The sequence below is a fragment of the Choristoneura fumiferana genome, chromosome 24 (genome assembly GCF_025370935.1).
Source record: "Choristoneura fumiferana chromosome 24, NRCan_CFum_1, whole genome shotgun sequence".
NCBI classification, from domain to species: Eukaryota; Metazoa; Arthropoda; class Insecta; order Lepidoptera; family Tortricidae; genus Choristoneura; species Choristoneura fumiferana.
This window is the reverse complement of record NC_133495.1, coordinates 11,173,611-11,192,020: the sequence shown is the minus strand read 5'-3', so window position 1 is coordinate 11,192,020 and position 18,410 is coordinate 11,173,611. Positions and strand designations below refer to the sequence as shown.

Sequence of the window (18,410 nt, the reverse complement as noted above, 5' to 3'; positions counted from 1 at the left end):
TGCTGTCCCACTTCCTCTCGTAATAAATGCTGTTAGCGTGAGCGGGACGGCACATTTCCGAATGATTTAACAGAAAGTTGGTCATAATAACTTGAAAGATTTGATTACAGACAGACATACAGACAATGGGACAGGTGAAACTAAATAAAAGCTTGTAAAAAACCACTAGTTCTAGGTACTGGAGCCACTCACAGCAGCTTCCGTCCCTCGTCCCACCCCAGCAGCTGCGTGACCTCGAAGGCGCCCTGCGTGACGCTGGTCTTGCCATCAGCTCCGACGCGCACGGCGTGCCGCCACGCGCCGCCCCTGTCCAGCACCGGCGCGGACGTGAACAAACCGCCCCGCCCGCCTACCAGCGCGGAGCCCCCGCACCAGCCGCACTCGGGCTCCGGCTCCGCTCCAAGGCCAGACCAGCGGGAGCCGTCCGACTCGTCGCGGATTATCTGAGAAGTCAAAAGTTTCAGCTCACTGCGTCGTAACATTGGTGCGCCGTTTGACTGCCGGATAGCTTGAGGTCCCGCGGATTCGATTCCCGGTCGGGGCAGATATTTCTTGTATTATTAATACGAATGTTTGCTCTCGGGTTTTGGACGTTTAATTATATATCGAAAATACTAACTAAGACATGGATGCACAGAAAAACCAGAAAAGGAGACCAGCACTGGGAATCGAACCCAGGTCCTCAGCAATCCGTGCTGCGTGCTATAACCCCTACACCACTGCTGGACAGGAATCTAGACACGATTTTTTCCTATGCATACATATCTCAGGTTGCTTATTTCTTCTATGCTACTTAAGCAGCAGCAGCACTAGTGACATCTATGTTTCGTCGACAGACGTCACACTCTTTCGGAACTAACTGCTCACCCAGACAAGAGATGTCGCTACTAAGTAATCAAATTACGATTGGTTTTTTCGAGTCTTTTTGTATTTTTTATTTCAACTCCAAATTTGTTACTTTTACGGGTATCCCGTGAAACCATATCGAAAATATAAAATTTGTATTATAAAATTGTATTTGCGATATGGTTTCACGGGATACCCGTAATAGTAACAAATTTAGAGTTGATATAAAAAATACAAAAAGACTCCAAAAAACCAATCATAGTTTAATTATATGTTATGTATTTATAATCTATATAATACTTAATACCCAAAACAGTCTTGTAGGATTTATTGTGTGGGGAGAGGCTACAATAGAGATATCTGTACATACGCGCCCGATTTGAGAAACTTTGATGGCACGATGCAGGATGTTGGAGTTTCTATATTTGTTCACTAGATGGCTCAAGGAGTCTCTACAATTGCTTACTAGAACGATCTGAGTTTGACGTACGTAATTTTGAAATCATTCTCCTAAAGGGATAAAAAATAAACATAGAATGAATGTGTTGTACAAAAAGTGCGAACAACTGAAATCACAGGCGAAAGGCAAGTATAATTATAAAATTTATAACGAATCTGGTATTTTTGCGCTGTCTTCACACTGAACGTTTAGTGTGATACGTCTCTACTTTTATTAAATCAGGCTCCATCGTCGCACAAACGGCGCGTCGGAGCGTCGTGACAAAGCTAACGCCATTAATCAGGCAGAGCCTCTGATGTGGAAATTATAATTCAGTCATCAACCCAGAGTTGCCAGATGCTATTTTAAAGAGCCGTACTTAATGTAAGTACTACTTAAAATTCTATATTATATTTATTTATTGTAACCTATAAAAGGGGAGGGTTTGTTACTGATTTCTGCAAGTTCCCGTTTCTATAGGTTCCCAATAAATAAAAATGATTGCTGCACTCGCTCGGCTTGCGCGGCGTAGAGTAGTTTTTCTTTCTAACTAGGTAAGACCTTGTGCAAGGTCCGCCCGGATTGCTACCACCATCTTGCTCGCTAATCCTGCCGTGAAGCAGCAGTGCTTGCACTGTTGTGTTTCAGCGTGGAATTACTGGCACTTGAGGTATCCCATCTTAGGCCTCTAGGTTGGCAATGCATCTGCAATTTCCCTGGTGATGCAGATGTTTATGGGCGGTGGTGATCTCTTACCATCAGGAGACCCACTTGCTCGTTTGCCATCCAGTCGAATAAAAAAAAAACCCCACTTCGCTCGCCATCGTGCTTAACGGAGACTGTCTTTAAAATACAATCAGTTAAGAATCCGTTGAGTTGGTAATCTTTCGAGTTGAAATCTATAGGGTTGAGAATCTGTTCACTTGGGAGTCTGTAGAACTAACAAGCGGGTTTGGGTCAAACTGCTCAATAACCAGCACAAAATCACAACTTAACATCAGGTGAGGAGAGATAGGGATCAATCACAGTCAGTTTAATGTAAAAAAAATCTCTTGAAATATTCCAGAAGAATTTGAAAACATCTTGTATATAGATTACATTTTCGGTATAATTTCTGTGCATTAGCCCATGGGGACCCATAGAAAAGATCCGAGATAGTAAATAATTTTAAGTGTGGCGAAATAAATGTAATAAATAAAAGTGATCCACCATGAGGATGTGCTAGCAGACAGTCCTCCAGATTTACAAAACTACTGCCAGAAAAGAAGCGACATGAAGCAATAGGTGTCATCCACGAAGAAGCGTGATTTTGTCAAAATTAGCCATTAATGACATTGTAAAAAGAACCACAGCACTCGTCATCGTGAATGAATCTACCTATAAGTACCTAATATAATAAATACTATAGCTACGGATTTTCCCTAAGGCTGGCAACACCGCGTCGCCGCTAACCGCCTAATCTTTACAAGAGCGCTGCATCATCATTACTCTTCATTACGAGCCGAATTTTTGGTACAAAAATTGCTCGCTCGAAAGAAGACAAAGCGCACTTCAAGTTTCGGTATTGACTTTTAAATCTTTTAACGCCAATGCGCTGAATAAATTTTGTAAACCAATGATCGCTAAATTTTCGCAATAATTTTAACTATTTTGAGATAGTGACTGTTTCCACTAGAACTGTGCTATAACATAACAGGTGCTTGCCATCTTGTTTCTTTTATCCGATTTTATAATATCTAGTTACTAATATCTAGTTTTTAAGTTGTCTTTTTTACTAACACGATAGGTATGGATTCTTTTGAGTCTGAAATAAATGATGATGAACAAGAGATGCCGCTACTAAGCAATCAAATTATGATTGGTTTTTGGGAGTCTTTCTTTATTTTTTATTTCAACTCCAAATTTGTTACTTTTACGGTCATCCCGTAAAACCATATCGATATCGCTACGCTAGTGCTGCTGCTTAACTAGCGTAGTAGAAAAAAGCAACCTGAGATATGTGTGCATAGGGGAAATTCTTGTCTGTACTCCTGTTCAGTGGTAGTGTAAGGGTATGGCACGCAGCACGGAATGCTGAGGACCTGGGTTCGATTCCCAGCGCTCGTCTCTTTTTCTGGTTTTCTGTGCATCCATGTCTCAGTTAAACTCAGTTTGTATTTTAGATTTTTTATTTTATTTTTATGCGAGAATAGGTAAGGAAGCGTTTCTGTAAGTTCATGAAAAACTTATTCCTCGCACACTAGACGATCATCATTTCCATAATTGCTTGTCTGAGCTTTGAGTAACAGTAAATTTAATTTTATTAATAAATACTTGTCAAACCTGCACCTCCTGTATTTAGGCTGTCCTAATCCTGTATGATGTATAAAGGGTACAAACTGGTCGAAACGCGGTCAAAACAACGTTTGAACGTCAACTCACGTCCTGGCAGTTGTAGTTGGCGGCGCTGCAGACGCTGATGATGGAGACGTTCTGGGCGCGGTTGAGCAGCAGCACGGCCAGCTGCCGCTCGGAGATCCAGCCCGTCCAGCGGACGTACCAGTCTGCAAGGGTACGATACGCCTCATTTAGATCGATATATAGATTTTTACACCACCTATCTATACATAACGCTTTACAATGTTAATGTTAACCCATATATGCCCAGTGGGTCGTTTTTGTCCTAAAAAATAGGTAGGTATCAGCTAATGCGCGATTTTGCAAAAGAAATTGCTTATTTGTGACGTTTGTGCTAAAGAAGAAATCGGAAACCAAAAATAGTTCTGGGCATATATGGGTTAAGAACTAGCTTCTGAGGAACTGGACTACTACGAAATTCGGAAATCACCATACCATCCCTCTCACTCTCGTATTAAATAATATTAGCATCAGCGGGACGGTACGATACGAACTTCGATTGTCGAATTTGAAGTAGCCTCTCAGGTGCTTCCGAAGGTAACAGTTCGGTCACGACTTCGAGCGATCGGCGACGCGACGAATCTCCGTGAGCTACCAACACTCGCCAAGCACTGGATAATTTCAAATAACTAATCAAAAAAAAGCTAATATCTTTATTCACATACCTTTGTCAACTTGTGGTGTGAACTGTATGGCGTGGGGGAACAGGAACTTAGGTGTCTTCAGGCTGACCACGTACACAGTCGCCACTGGGTTGTTGGTATTCACCTGAAATAACAGTTCTTTTGTTAATTATCTGTGATAAATCCAAGGTCATAATTTTTTTAAAGCGAAAGAGATCAGATTTTTTTGTAAAAATAATAGTTTTTCTTTTACAAATATACAAATTTACGTGCAAATGTGATGAAAAACATTGTATGTCGCACCGGCGGTACTAAAATTCCGAATATCGACTCATTAAATTTAATAGAATCTCTTTCGTAATTCCTTATTTGCCGCCCTGAAGACACAATGCACTATTGTAATTATCGGACGTGATTCAAATTTAATGTAGCTCCTGAAGTTTTACACGCCAGAGGTGTCATACACTACAGGAAATCCATCCAACTAGCTGAAAATTGTAGTCGCTTGCCTACGGTGGCGTGTGGTGCCTTCTAAATAAATTGGAAAGGCGTAAGGGCTTTGATTATATTTATAAATGCCAATTCCTACATCAGCAAAAACAATAAGTACAATTTTTTTATTAGCTTGGGGCGGAAAAGTTCACGAACGAAGACCGCGGATCGCCAAGCGCAGTCTAGTCTACCAACGAGATGGGACGGATGGTCTGGTTAAAACCAACCGGCCGAATAGGAATAGGCCGATAGGGTTCCGTAGCCATTACGAAAAAAATAAGTAATATTTTTCTAAGGATAACGTATTTTATATGGAATCTTTCATAGTTTAGGTATATTTTATACCTTAGGCTGCTATTTACTCTTAAACTGCTAATAATTCTCAAGCAAACTTAGCTGTTATAGTTTTCCTTGAAAGTTTGATATACTTACTACCATCCTGAATTTTTCCACCCAACGGCTTAGATTTTAGAGGGGGGGGGAGGGGACGTTCGATTTTAATGAAAATTTACACTGAAGTTGAATATTTCGCAAAAAAATCGAAAAAAAAATCGTCTTAACAAACCCCTAATGGTTTTAAAAGACCTATCTAACGATACCCCACACTATAGGGTTGGATGAGAAAAAAAAACACCCCCGCTTTACGTCTATGGGAGGTACGCTAAAAATTTTTTTTTAAATTTTGTATTGTACTATTTTGTCGGCATAATTCACATATATCCGTGCAAAATTACAGCGTTCTATCATTGATAGTCCCTGAGCAAAGCCGCGGGCGGACGGACGGACAGACAGACAGACAGACATGGCGAAACTATAAGAGTTCCGTTTTTGCCATTTTGGCTCCATAACCCTAAAACCGCGGGTTCATGGTTGCAGCTCGCTTCCAACCGAAGCAACTGTAGGTGATGAAGGCCTATGTCCAACAGTGCACGACGATGATGAAGAACGACTGTAGTTGTAAGGAGCTATCCTCACCTTTGGGTACCTCAGCGTCCGTATGGCGGGGTAGCTCGGCGGCTCCTGGTCGTCCAGGCCATACCACGGGTACTGGTGCCGGTCGACCAGGCTGTCGTTGTAGCTGACGTAAAGCAGCGTCTGCGCATCCGGGCTGAACCAGAGCGCGCGGTCCAGTCGGAGCACTTGCGTCTCGTAGAGGAAGTCTGGTACGCCGTTGAAGATGGTCCCGGGGATGCCTGATAATAAATAAATAATAAATCAATATCACGGGACAGTTGACACCAATGAGGACTATCGTTTTTTGTCTCACTAGATGGCGCACTGTTGCGTGAGGTTTTTAAGTATGGCTCTCAAAGTCTGTTATTACGGGCGTGAAAACAAAGTTTAGATTAAAATCATATTTAATACGCCTTAAAACCGTACCATAAAAATATCGAGCATGCCACAGTGTTGCATAGTCCCCGTTTTATACGGAAAAAAGGGAGGACAAAGGTTTCCGAAAGACAAAACTGTCTCAAAATACAGACATTCATTGCCCCGGAACGAATATTTGCCATAATTAATTTCAGATATTGCAAAATATTCACAAAAACTCACTCAAAAACTATTAGATTTGACATTTCGGAGACCTCACGCTACACTAGCGCCTCTAGCGGCGAATTCACACGCGATAGCCCTCATTGACCTGGTCTCAAAGTAAGCAAAGTTTGTGTTATAGGTACTTACTGAATGGATAAAAATGACAGAAGAATTTGTAGTGTCCAACCGAAACATGATCAATCTTCGGTTTTCGCTAAAACCGTTACCTACCGAAACTTTTAGAGACGTGTTAAAATCATTGAATAATAATTGGCGGACCATTCTTTTTTGAAATATGAACGAAACGGTATCCTGCCTTTTTCCCAACCCACATTCCCAAATGTATTATATCCCAACTCATGATTTTCTCCAAAACAAAAAAAAACTCAGTGTATTTTCTTATGGTTTTATAGAACACAGTAGGTTGGCTTAGGTTTGTTTTATGAAAGATCCGAATAAAACTTGGTTTCATAAGAAATCGTTTCGTGAGTAGGGAAATGAAAAAGTTTGGCAAATGAAACATTAGGGAATAGTGAGTTGGGAAAAAGTAGAGAACCGAACGAAACATCTGTAATTCGTGTAAGTGGTACAAGACCAGTGATGTGATAGGCAGATGATATTGCAAAAATAGCTGGAACCGACTGGATAAGTACTGCCAAAGACAGAGTTAAGGAAGAAGATGGAGGAGGCCTTCAGCCTTCTTACTCTGTCTGAAACATGATTTTGTACCGCAACCGAAGATCCGGTTTTGGCTCTAATTTAAAGGCGCGCCGAGATTTTATCCTTTACTGTATCATTACTAGTAAAGCTTTAGTTTTGAAACTTATAAGTAAGATATTTGAGGATTTACTCTAATTAATACATTGTGGTTACATGATTACTTGTTGTTCGATTGATAGAAAAAAATCGCCAAAAGAATAGTCTGAGGGCTAAATAGAATATTTCTCTTACTCAAGAACCCCATGTAGTAGAACTAGTTCTAAACGGGTATTCGAAGTAAGTATCTGTGCTTATTTTCTGTACCCAACAATTCAAGCTCAAGTTTTACAATCGTGGTGACCTGGTAACCATTACCATTAAAAGCTAAGAGCGCATGTATTCCCCACGTGCCCCTGTCTCCTTAGTGAGTCAGTTTCTCATACTGATGCCCTCGCTGGGCCTCTACAGCACAAGTATTGTTCCATTTGGAAATAGGTCGCTCAACCACAACAATTACTTCTTAAGTGCGTATAGTTTCGGATATTAAACGCGGGCACGTGCGACTGCATTGAGTTGGATGTTATACCACTTGAAAGTTCTATAATTACGCAAGGTGTTTCATTTTGTAAGATCCATCTTTATTTCTTACCTCTATCATAAACAGATCATATGCCACATTTTTGTTCTTTGGGTCCAGTTTTTGCGGGATATAATCATTGAACTAAAATAATTTCCTTGCTCACCCGCGACCTTACACCTTCCCTTGACCCTTCCCCTTCCCTTTTCCTTGACCTTGGTAAGGTCGCGGGTGAGCAAGGAAATTATTTTAGTTCATTGATATGGACCTCCGCAAAGTAACGCCTGATTCAATAAAAGGATATAATCATTATCATCATCCCAGTCTCGACTCCTCTTAGCTTCGGCCGTAGTTCGCACACGGGCCCAAATGGGTTGGGAACTTCACACGCTCCACTTAATTACTTCGCAGGTTTGTGTAGCTTCCCTCACGAGCTTTTCCTTCACCGCAAAGTTCTTGGTAAATTTCAAATCTACTTATTTTTGCACGTGAATTTTGAAAAACGCAGAGATGCGAGTCTGGATTTGAAACCACAATCCTACCAAAATTAAAAATACCAATATTAAAGAGGTACCTATAGTAGCCGTTATCAAGGGCTGCTCTTGAATATTCTCTTCATTGAAATCAAAAGCATTTTACTTAAATTACAAATGGAGTGATAATAAGTCCTTTTGAAAAGTTACTCTACCCAAGGCTCTTCACATTTAAACAATGTAACTTTAGGAGTCGCGAGTGCCCTCGAAGTTGAAATTAGCTAACGTTGCCGAGACCGGGTTTTCACGTTACAAGTAACCATCCGAGCTATAGATTGCGGGGCTACCAAACTAAACTTGAAAGATTTAGGGAATGAACTAAATAATATAAACAAAACAACGTCAATTGATGTCTTAAATATTGAAATTCCGCCTATAACCTATAATAAAATTAAAACATAAATTTCTGTGTGTGTGTATGTGTTCCCCGTGTGGTCTCGGGTTAGAATTTCACCTCTCCATTTCTTCCGTGGATGTCGTAAGAGACAACAAAGGATACAGGTTAAGGTATGTAGGTGACAGGCTAGCAACCTGTCACTATTGTACCTTTTTTGTCAAACTTTAAACCTAAAATTGCTTAAAATGGCTCCGGAACGGTAACGTTTCGTGTTCTCTGCCTGCTCTGCTCTGTATATAAATTTTGTATTACAATGATAAGTATTATAATTACAATGGTAAGTGATTATAGTTCTGACGTGTCTGTTGTTTTTGTCTTTTGTTTTTTTTTTTTATTATTATTATTATTTTTCCTACCTTTTTGGACATTGTGTAGTTCTAAATTTTCGTTTTATTTGGTGTGTTTCTGTTATGTTCATTGTATTTTTTTTAAGGTGGCAATAAATGTCTTTTTTTTATAGTTAAGTAAAATGTTAAAATTCTTTAATGTACCAAATCTGGCGGCTGAAGTTTGTTGATTTTTTTTAGTTAATACCTACTTTCAAGTGTAAGTGTGGTGAATCATTCAAGGCTCGCAATGTATTGCTATTAGGGTCAATTTACCTACTCGTTCGTGATAACCCTGGGTCGTGTAAGACCCTGTTTACATTTCAGTAAAATAGCTTGACATGGCGGTACTCGACCGATTTCTGGCAATTTTTAGCATCGCGGTCTCGCAAATGCTACTGGAAAAATTTCACTTTCCTGGAATAATGTAAACAGGACCATCAAAAACAGGAAAGTTGCCCACCCCGGAAAAGTTTTCCGCCACGAGAAATACGACTTCCTGCATCTCATTATGATTAGTAACATTAGATTGATTTATTGCCTTATGAAAAAATATATAAATACATGTCAGGTACCTAATTATAAGAAATTCACAAAAGGATCGTCAAATTGTATACAAAATTAATATGATGAGTAAAGTTAAGTAAAGTAAATTAATATGGTGACCACAAGAAGACGCAGAAGAATATAAACCGGCTTTAACATGGTCACCACCGAATACTGACCTAGAAAACTTGGTTCCTGATCACCAATTAAAAATCATCGTATATTACTCGTACCTACAGTGTCTGAGCATTTTTATGTTTTATTGAGACATTTTATTAAAAGAGTTGCGTATTTAGCACTGTGAGATCGCTTACATTACGTTGGCTGTCAACGTACGCTCCTCAAGATGGTCTTTGTCGGAGAGCACTCACGATATTAACTCGTTTATTCGCGACGTTCCATAAAACGTATGCCAATAAGATTTTAAAAGAACACGGATTGATTTCTTCATTTGAGTGCACATGGTTTATTGGCAGAGCATGGGTGTATCATTTGATTTTGTTTGCTTTTAAAGGAGCCTCTACAGGTGAAGGCGCGTTTGCGAGCTTTAAAAAATCTTACCCAATAAAAACTAATTTTTAGTAGCCACATGTTTTCTTGTTGACTTTACTTGCAGTGTCATCCTATCTAAATATTTTTGTAGTTGTTGTGTTAGTTAATTAGCAAATAAAGACAATTCCCTTCTTCCCCGTACTACATAATAATAATCAATATGTCAAATAATCTGTGGCCGTATTGTTTAACGTCTGAGCGATCGCGATCGCATTCACTCATCTTTCTCTCTCTCTCTCTTTCTACCCTTATTCAGAAAGAGAGAAGTGGTAAAAATTATTGTGATTCCAAGTGCGTTACTAAGGCCTCTGTTTACTGAGCAAGTGTGCCTAATGGAAACGAGTCTGGACTCACCGTTGTTAGTGATACGGCAGACCAGCGTCTTGAGGACACGAGGCTTGTAGTAGATGTCGTTGTCGTGGACGAAGACCAGACTGGATCCGATGGGGGACCACTCCGCGTACTGCAGCAGTGGCGCCGTCCGATCGTCTTCCACAGGGGAAATGGGGATTTTGTTCCTATACAAACAAAAACAAAAAAATATGATGAAAAATTATTCTCTAAGCTTTTACCCGCGGTTTCGTTCGATAGAACCAGTTGTAGTTGAGTTGGAAATCCGGAATTTCCTCCTTCTCGGGAGATCCTCGCACAGCACCGCTCTGGTGCTGTGTGAGAGTGGAGGCTAGGTAAATGAAGCGTTTCTATTGGTTCATGAAAAACACATTTCTCGCAACACAACCTCGCACATTTCTGGTTGAAAATCATGATCTCATGGATGCAGGCCGCTTCCAACCGAAGCAACTTGAAGTATATGGGGGTCATGGGGAAGGCCTATGTCCAACAGTGGACAGATGAGGTCTTTAAGCCCTTCTACGCGGTCGGAACCAACCGCGGACCTTCGTGTGTCGGGTTGATTTAAAAATGGACATTGTAGAAATCGGTTGATCCGACCGATATTTGGTTGATGTCAACGGCCTTGGTCGCGAGCGCATCCCTCGCGACAGGCTGCGTCCGTGGTCGGACGATGGAGGACACTATGGTCGGCGGTTGGTCCCGACCGTGTAGAAAGAGCTTTTTCCGTGAGTTCCACTGACTAAGCAAGGTCGACTCACCTATTGATAACGTCGTAGACGTGGTACCGGGCGAGGCGAGCATGCCTCCAGCCTGGCCGCACGTCGGACACCAGCAGCACAAACTTGAGGTCTGCTGACACCTTGAAGTCTACGGCGTTTAACTCTCTCTGTAACAAAGAAAGAAATAAAGTCATCAATAAAAATGGTGATTCTGCAAGTATGCCGTAAAAGGCTCTTTTACATGTCATGTTTATACCAGCGCTTACGGAAATACCATCATTGCCAAGAAGAAATCGCTGCAAGAAACTTGAGAGAACAACATTTTTCAAAACAATATAGTTAATATCGACCATATTATATACCGCAGAAAAGGGCGTAAGAGCGCTTTTACAAATAGTTCCCCGTGTAAGGGTGCAGATGATATAGGAAAACGCTGATTGATAAAAAATATTCCGTATTCCTTTTTCAGCAAATAAATCATTCTTGCTTTCTTTCTTTCTTTCTTTCACGATTGTGTCAAGGAAAATGGGGTATTGTTTTTATCGTTTCTATAAGGTATCCCAAGCCCTCTCATTTTTAGGGTTCCGTACCCAAAGGGTAAAAACGGAAACCCTATTACTAAGAATTCGATGTCCATCCATCTGTCACCAGGCTGTATCTCATGAACCGTGATGGTTAGACAGTTGAACTTTTCACAGATTATGTATATAACAAAAAATACTAAAAACAGAATAAAATAAATATTTAAGGGGGCTCCTATACAACAAATGTGTTTTTTTTTGCCGTTTTTTGCTCGATATTAATAACGGCAACAGAGACGCTTGAAATATTCATAGAATATTTAGTTGTATATATCATCATGTCAGCCGAAAGACGTCCACTGCTGGACATAGGCCTCCCCCAAATTTGGCCGTGTGGTGTCGGTCGAGAATTACACCACCCCCTCTCTTCCCGTGGGTGTAGTAAGAGGCGACTAGGGATAAACCGGAGGATGGGCAGCAGCGTCCTCCGCGAACTATCGGGTATAACTGCGGTCGCCAACCCGCCTGCCAAGCGTGGCGACTAAGGCATTTCCCCACCATTTGTATACGCTTTAAAAATAAATAATTTAATTAAAATAAAATAAATATTTAAGAGTGGCTCCCATATAATAAACATGTTTTTTTTTGCTAATGTCTAATGTTGTGCAGTACGATTACTTGGATTAAACACTTGACAGATGGGCGTGCCTTCAGTCAATTTTTAACTTTGAGATCATACAAATAAAATAGTTTTTACATAATCTGTAAACGTGGGTAGCGGTATACTAAAAATGGCTTTATTTGTATGACGTCAAAGTTGAAAATTGACTGAAGGCACGCCCATCTGTCAAGTGTTAACTCCAAGCAATCGTACTGTATAGATAATGGTACGGAACCCTTCGTGCACGAGTCGCTGGCCGGCTTGCTTATTACAAGAGGGAGGCAAATGATCATGCGGGTCATCTGATAGGAAATGGCCACCACCACAAAATAAAAAAGCAATCTTTTTAAGTCTTTTTAGCTCTAGATTCTCCACCACCTGGATACAACCACGATAAATCACAGTTGACCGACGTTAAACAAATAAAGGCACAAAACCGCCGATGGAAAAACTCTTCGATCAGCGGTCAGTTAATCCCGGAAATTAAACAAAACGAATAGTTCCCGCGGGATAAAACAAGGACGGAAAAAAGGAATCGCCCGAATGAAACGAGCGGGTGTAAAAGAATTGGATTAGTGAATATTTTACCCCCAGGCGGGGGTGACTTAAGGGTTTAAAAAGGGAAGGATATGTCGTATGTTTTCCGTTTATAAATGTTTTGATGGACAGTTGTCACAGCGATTTAGGGAAGGGTCGAAAATTATATCAAAATCTGCGACGTAGGTACAGTTAGGAAGATATCGCGTTTTTCTGTGACTGGACACACAACATGTTTGCTTTTTAGGGTTCCGTACCGAAAGAGTAAAAAAGGTACTCTATTATTAAGACTCCGCTGTCCGTCCGTCCGTCCGTCTGTCTGTATGTCCGTCTGTCACCAGGCTGTATCTCATGAACCGTGATAGCTAGATAGTTGAAATTTTCACAGATTATGTGTTTCTGTTGTTGCTATAACAACAAATACTAAAAACAGAATATTAATAAATATTTAATTAATTTGTTTGGTTTACTTATGTAAATTGCGTGACAATACAATAATCTGGTAGTGACGTCCTGGTAGTCCGGCCAGGATTGTCTCCGCAGGACGGAACTCTTCAACGGTTTATGGCATCAACTTGACATTTGGTATGCAAATGTAGTTTGGGTGACAATACAAGTACAGTCAACAAAAAGTACAGTCAGCAAAAAAGCTTGTATTAAAATGAAATTTTTACCAAAACTTATTAAATACATACTCTGGGGTCTCCTGAGGTCTCTATCAGCCGGGACGACAAGGCCCCCATGAAGGCCCTCATGTCATGGCGCTTACCTCTCCCAGCGAATTTCTCTGACTGTACAGAGAGGTAATGCCGCCAGTGTGCTGAGGTCTATGCCGCAGGAGGGCCTCTTAGAAGGTGTTTTATTTGTATCATCATCATCATCATCTCAGCCTATATACGTCCCACTGCTGGGCACAGGCCTCCTCTCGGAACAAGAGGGCTTGGGCCATAGTTCCCACGCGGGCCCAGTGCGGATTGGGAACTTCGCACGCACCATTGAATCGCTTCGCAGGTTTGTGCAGGTTTCCTCATGATGTTTTCCTTCACCGCAAAGCTCGTGGTTTATTTGTATAGTTAGGTATATTTATGTAGTTTTTCTTTATTTTGTTTTATATCATATTCCGTTAGCGATTGGTGAGCGGTTAGTTCCGATGGAGTGCCGAAAAGTTTCTCGATGAGGGCTACGGCATAGATGTCGCTAGTGTCGCTGCTTAAGTGGCTAAACAAGAAACAACACAAGCTGAGATATGAGGGAAATTCGTGTCTGTATTGTTGTCCAGCGGTGGTGTAGCGGTATAGCACACGGCATGGAATGCCGAGGACCTGGGTTCGATTCCCAGCGCTGGTCTTATTTTTCTGGTTTTTCTGTGCATCTATATTTCAGTTTGTATTTTCGATATAGGTTTTACGGGATGACCGTAAAAGTAACAAAAAAAATTGGAATTGAAATAAAAAATACAAAAAGATTCCAAAAAACCAATCTTAATTCTATCATATTGTTCTTGAGTAATTGACCTTAATAATTCATTTATGGAATTGAATACATACTAGCTTTTACTCACAAGTTCCCGCGAAACGCAGGCGAAGTCGCAGGCAATAGCTACATAATATACTCGAAAATTAGGATCAGTATAATGTTTATAATGTAAAGCTAAATTAATTTAACCAACTATACCAACGATATAATACATTATTGTCTGACAAATTCCTGAGCGCAGTGTTCGAAAATTGTTTTCGCGCTCCGCTGACTTTATCGCTCGCTATTATTATAAATTTAGGGCAAAATACACGGCATTGTGTTCCGATTTTATACAAGCTCACACGAAAATGGGTTTAACTAATTGAATTTATTTCGTGGACTAGCTGTAGTGTATAAATAAAAAAACGGTGATACCGCATTCACGCTTCCACGAAGCAGTAAGCCAGTGGTTGTTTTTGCGCACGTAGTTCTGCTTAAAACAAATCGTTAGTTCATTTCTGATTCTATCCCGCAGAGAAACGCCGAGCATAGACCTCTCTCTCTTATATATTACCTGAGTCCCAAACTTATCCGACTAGAAACCAAACAAAGTTGGAACATTGTCAAATTCTCATGCTTATTTGAGCGCAATACGTAAAATTGCTTTATCGTATTCGCGAGCCATTGAGTTCAGCAGGGCTACTACAAAACTTGAAACTCGAAGTTCGTATCGTATCGTCTCTCTCGCTCTCGTATTAAATAGTATAAGTGTCAGAGGGAGCGCACGACACGAACTTCGAGTTTCGTAGTAGCCCTGCTATTCTGACGTTCTTTGTGAGCTGTTTCTGTTACATGAGGAGGTTCTATGTTCTGCATAAATGTAGGTATTTTTAACTCCCGACGCAAAAGAGTGGTGTAATAAGTTTGACCGCTATGTGTCTGTGGCTCTGTCTGTGGCGCCGTAGCTCTTAAACGGGTGGACCGATTTGAATGCGGTTATTTTTTATTTGTAATCAGGTTTACTAGCGATGCGACATGTTTCATCAAAATCGGTTTACCCGTTTTTGAGATATTGAACTTTGAAGTGACAAAGTCAGTAAATGCCCAACTTTTTGTTGGTTAGGTTAGCCCGACTGCAAATTTTTGCCTAATTTCGTCATTTGACTAAATAGATTCAGGGATTTTACCAAATGACTGAAGTTTCTAGGCAAACAGTATAATGGATTCGCCATTTTAACGTCCTGCGCGATTTGCACATATCCCTTATAGAGATTTGTTCTCTTGGTTTGGGCCCTTTCTCTGTGACACGTAACATCTCTCAAAGTTTTGCCGAAACAGTCTTCTATAAATATCAAAATCTTTTGGATGAAACCCACAAAAATCCTTATATAGTACATCGCACATGGAAAACTATAGAAATAAGTCCAATAATCCACCAAAAGAAAACAATAACTGGCCACTTTATATGTCTACGACAGGTTGTCAGCAATGCGCAAAATAATAAAAAACACCTTTTCCCACCCACAACCTACAACCCAATCTACCCTCAATACTGACTGAATAAAGTCGAGTTTCCCTCAAACTCCATGCGGACATTATACGACGCAGTCTGGCAACAACTGACGGCTATTTGTCTTTTTTTTTTATCGTTTTTCGCGAAAAACTTGACTGGGATATAAATATAAATTTAATGTACGAAACAGTAGGGCGAACGAGTCGCTTTATTAAAAAGTAAATTGTTGACCGTTACGCAGCTGGGGGTAAAAAAGGCCTGTGAAGTGAAAACGATATGCTTCGACGTGATTTTAGACTAGAGAGAATTTTTTTGCCTATACGTGTGACCGGCGTTTTTTTTTTTTCTATTAGACTGGATGGCAAACGAGCATTTGGGTCTTCTGATGGTAAGAGATCACCACCGCCCATAAACATCTACAACACCAGGGGTAATGGAGATGCGTTGCCAACCTAGAGGCCTAAGATGGGATACCTCAAGTGCCAGTAATTTCACCGGCTGTCTTACTCTCCACGCCGAAACAACAGTGCAAGCACTGCTGCTTCACGGCAGGATTAACGAGCAAGATGGTGGTAGCAATCCGGGCGGACCTTGCACAAGGTCCTACCACCTGCAAAATGCGCGAATGAGACACATTCGTCGCTCACTCGCTCAGTACAAATTAAATGAGTCATGCATGTTACTTGAATAAATGAATTTAATTATTATTCTCTTTATTTTGCAAGTGGTAGGACCTTGTGCAAGGTCCGCCCGGATTGCTACCACCATCTTGCTCGCTAATCCTGCCGTGAAGCAGCAGTGCTTGCACTGTTGTGTTTCGGCGTGGAGAGTAAGACAGCCAGTGAAATTACTGGCACTTGAGGTCTCCCATCTTAGGCCTCTAGGTTAGCAACGCGTCTGCAATACCCCTGGTGTTGCAGATGTTTATGGGCGGTGGTGATCTCTTACCATCAGGAGACCCACTTGCTCGTTTGCCATCCAGTCTAATAAAAAAAATATTTTCTTTCTTAATTTTTGTAGCAGATCTGCTCCTTTGTACTACATCAATCGTTTTTTTAATTTAAAAACATTAATAAACTCATAAATGTGAGATAAAAAAAAATTAAATCAAGTAATTTTATTTCTACAAATAATTATTTAATTCTAATTACTAACAATACAAAAACGAATACACAATTGTACTAGAATTTTTTATAAAAAAAATAACACTAAAAATAAATATTTACAAACAAGCAGAAAGCGCGCAGCGTTTTCGTATTAGATAAAACCGGTCGGCTTAACAATGAGCTACGTCACACGGATAAATAATAACGGTGATGCGAGGCGATGTGTTTGCGACAGGAGCGGAGCAGATGACTTTGCCGTGCAGCAGCCACCAACAAACACCAAAAAGAAATAGAATATGTAAATTTGTTAATTAATATTTTCGTCATTCAAATTTATTAATTCCACAAATAAAATCAAGTGAAGTGTTTCCCGAGTCGGGGAGCAAGTCTGGGGATCGTACCTGAGCCGAACGTGTCAGCTGCCCTGTCGAACTGCCGTTCCGGGACTTCACCCCGAAACACCGGGATTACCAATTTCACCTCCACGAGCCCCGTCAGCGGCGAGATCGTCGTGCGCAGGGAAGTGAACCCAGACCGGGACCTGTACCTTTGCCATTTAAATTCAGTGCGCTCAACTCGTAGATTCTACTTACCCGCGACCTAGCCGGAGCATTATTTAATTGGAATAAATTTTGTGAATTTTAATTTTGGTCTTGAGCTTATTTATCACCCACGCTAGCTAGTAAATTTTCTACCTCTAAAAACTATAAAAAACGCCACATTGGCGCCTTACTAGCGGTTTTTTTTTTAGAAGAGTTGAGCGCACTAGGTACAGATCCTTAGTATTTTTTAGTTTTCATTGGTGTTGGTGGCTTCTGTTTTCGGCAAATTTAGTTGTAAGGCTGATTTTCTGCAGTTACTAGTACGCGGTTATCCTAGGCTAAGTTTGAATCTGTGTTTAACATTGCTGGAAGTTTCGGAATAGTGTGTCTACCCACATTATTTTTCTTAGTGTACAAGCAGTTGAACGTTTTATTTTTAAAATTTTTTAGAGAATCTTTTTACTGTGAAATTCTTTATAACTGTTTCAACTATCCTCAGTGATTTAGCAAGGAAAATCGTATAGTATCTAGTTAATCTGTTTAAAAAAAAAAAAAAAAATTATAATGTGTCTACCCACATTATTATTTTTGAGTTAATGGAATAAAATTATAAATTAATTTAGTCAATTAATTGGAAACCGCGTACTGGCTATTTTTTAACTGTCTTTCTTGATGGATTAACAACGATCAATATAGTTGTCTAATAAATAGTACCATTATACACAATTAATTATTAAGTTATTATTTTTTTGGTTTATTGACCACATAATTATTTATTATTTTTTAACATTTACAATTGATTTATTTAACTTATACAATTGATTTATTTTACAATTTTAGAACAATCGATTTATTTTACAATTTCTTACAATCAGTTTATTCGGCAACTTATTCCATCGAGTAGTGGCTTTGTAGGATTCACAAATAATTATTGCTGTTGTCTAGTAAATGGGATTTTTTTTTCTCGTTAAAATCTGCTGGTTATTACGCAAGTGATCTATTCCAATGTTATTTTTTTAAATTATATCATATTCAT

At 40.0% G+C, this 18,410-nt stretch overlaps 1 protein-coding gene across 9 annotated transcripts in view; it reads right to left on the bottom strand.

Moving 5' to 3' along the window:
• The window catches only part of LOC141441617 (inactive dipeptidyl peptidase 10), a 734,138-nt gene that overhangs the window by 14,031 nt on the left and 701,697 nt on the right, over positions 1-18,410 (bottom strand). For all 9 annotated transcript variants that reach the window (XM_074106408.1, XM_074106406.1, XM_074106407.1 and 6 more), the window contains 6 exons: positions 11,076-11,203; positions 10,318-10,481; positions 5,773-5,990; positions 4,348-4,450; positions 3,707-3,828; positions 193-443 (listed from right to left, as the gene is read on the bottom strand). In XM_074106408.1, coding sequence (XP_073962509.1) covers positions 193-443; positions 3,707-3,828; positions 4,348-4,450; positions 5,773-5,990; positions 10,318-10,481; positions 11,076-11,203 — 986 coding nt within the window. The remainder of the gene's footprint in view (positions 1-192; positions 444-3,706; positions 3,829-4,347; positions 4,451-5,772; positions 5,991-10,317; positions 10,482-11,075; positions 11,204-18,410) is intronic.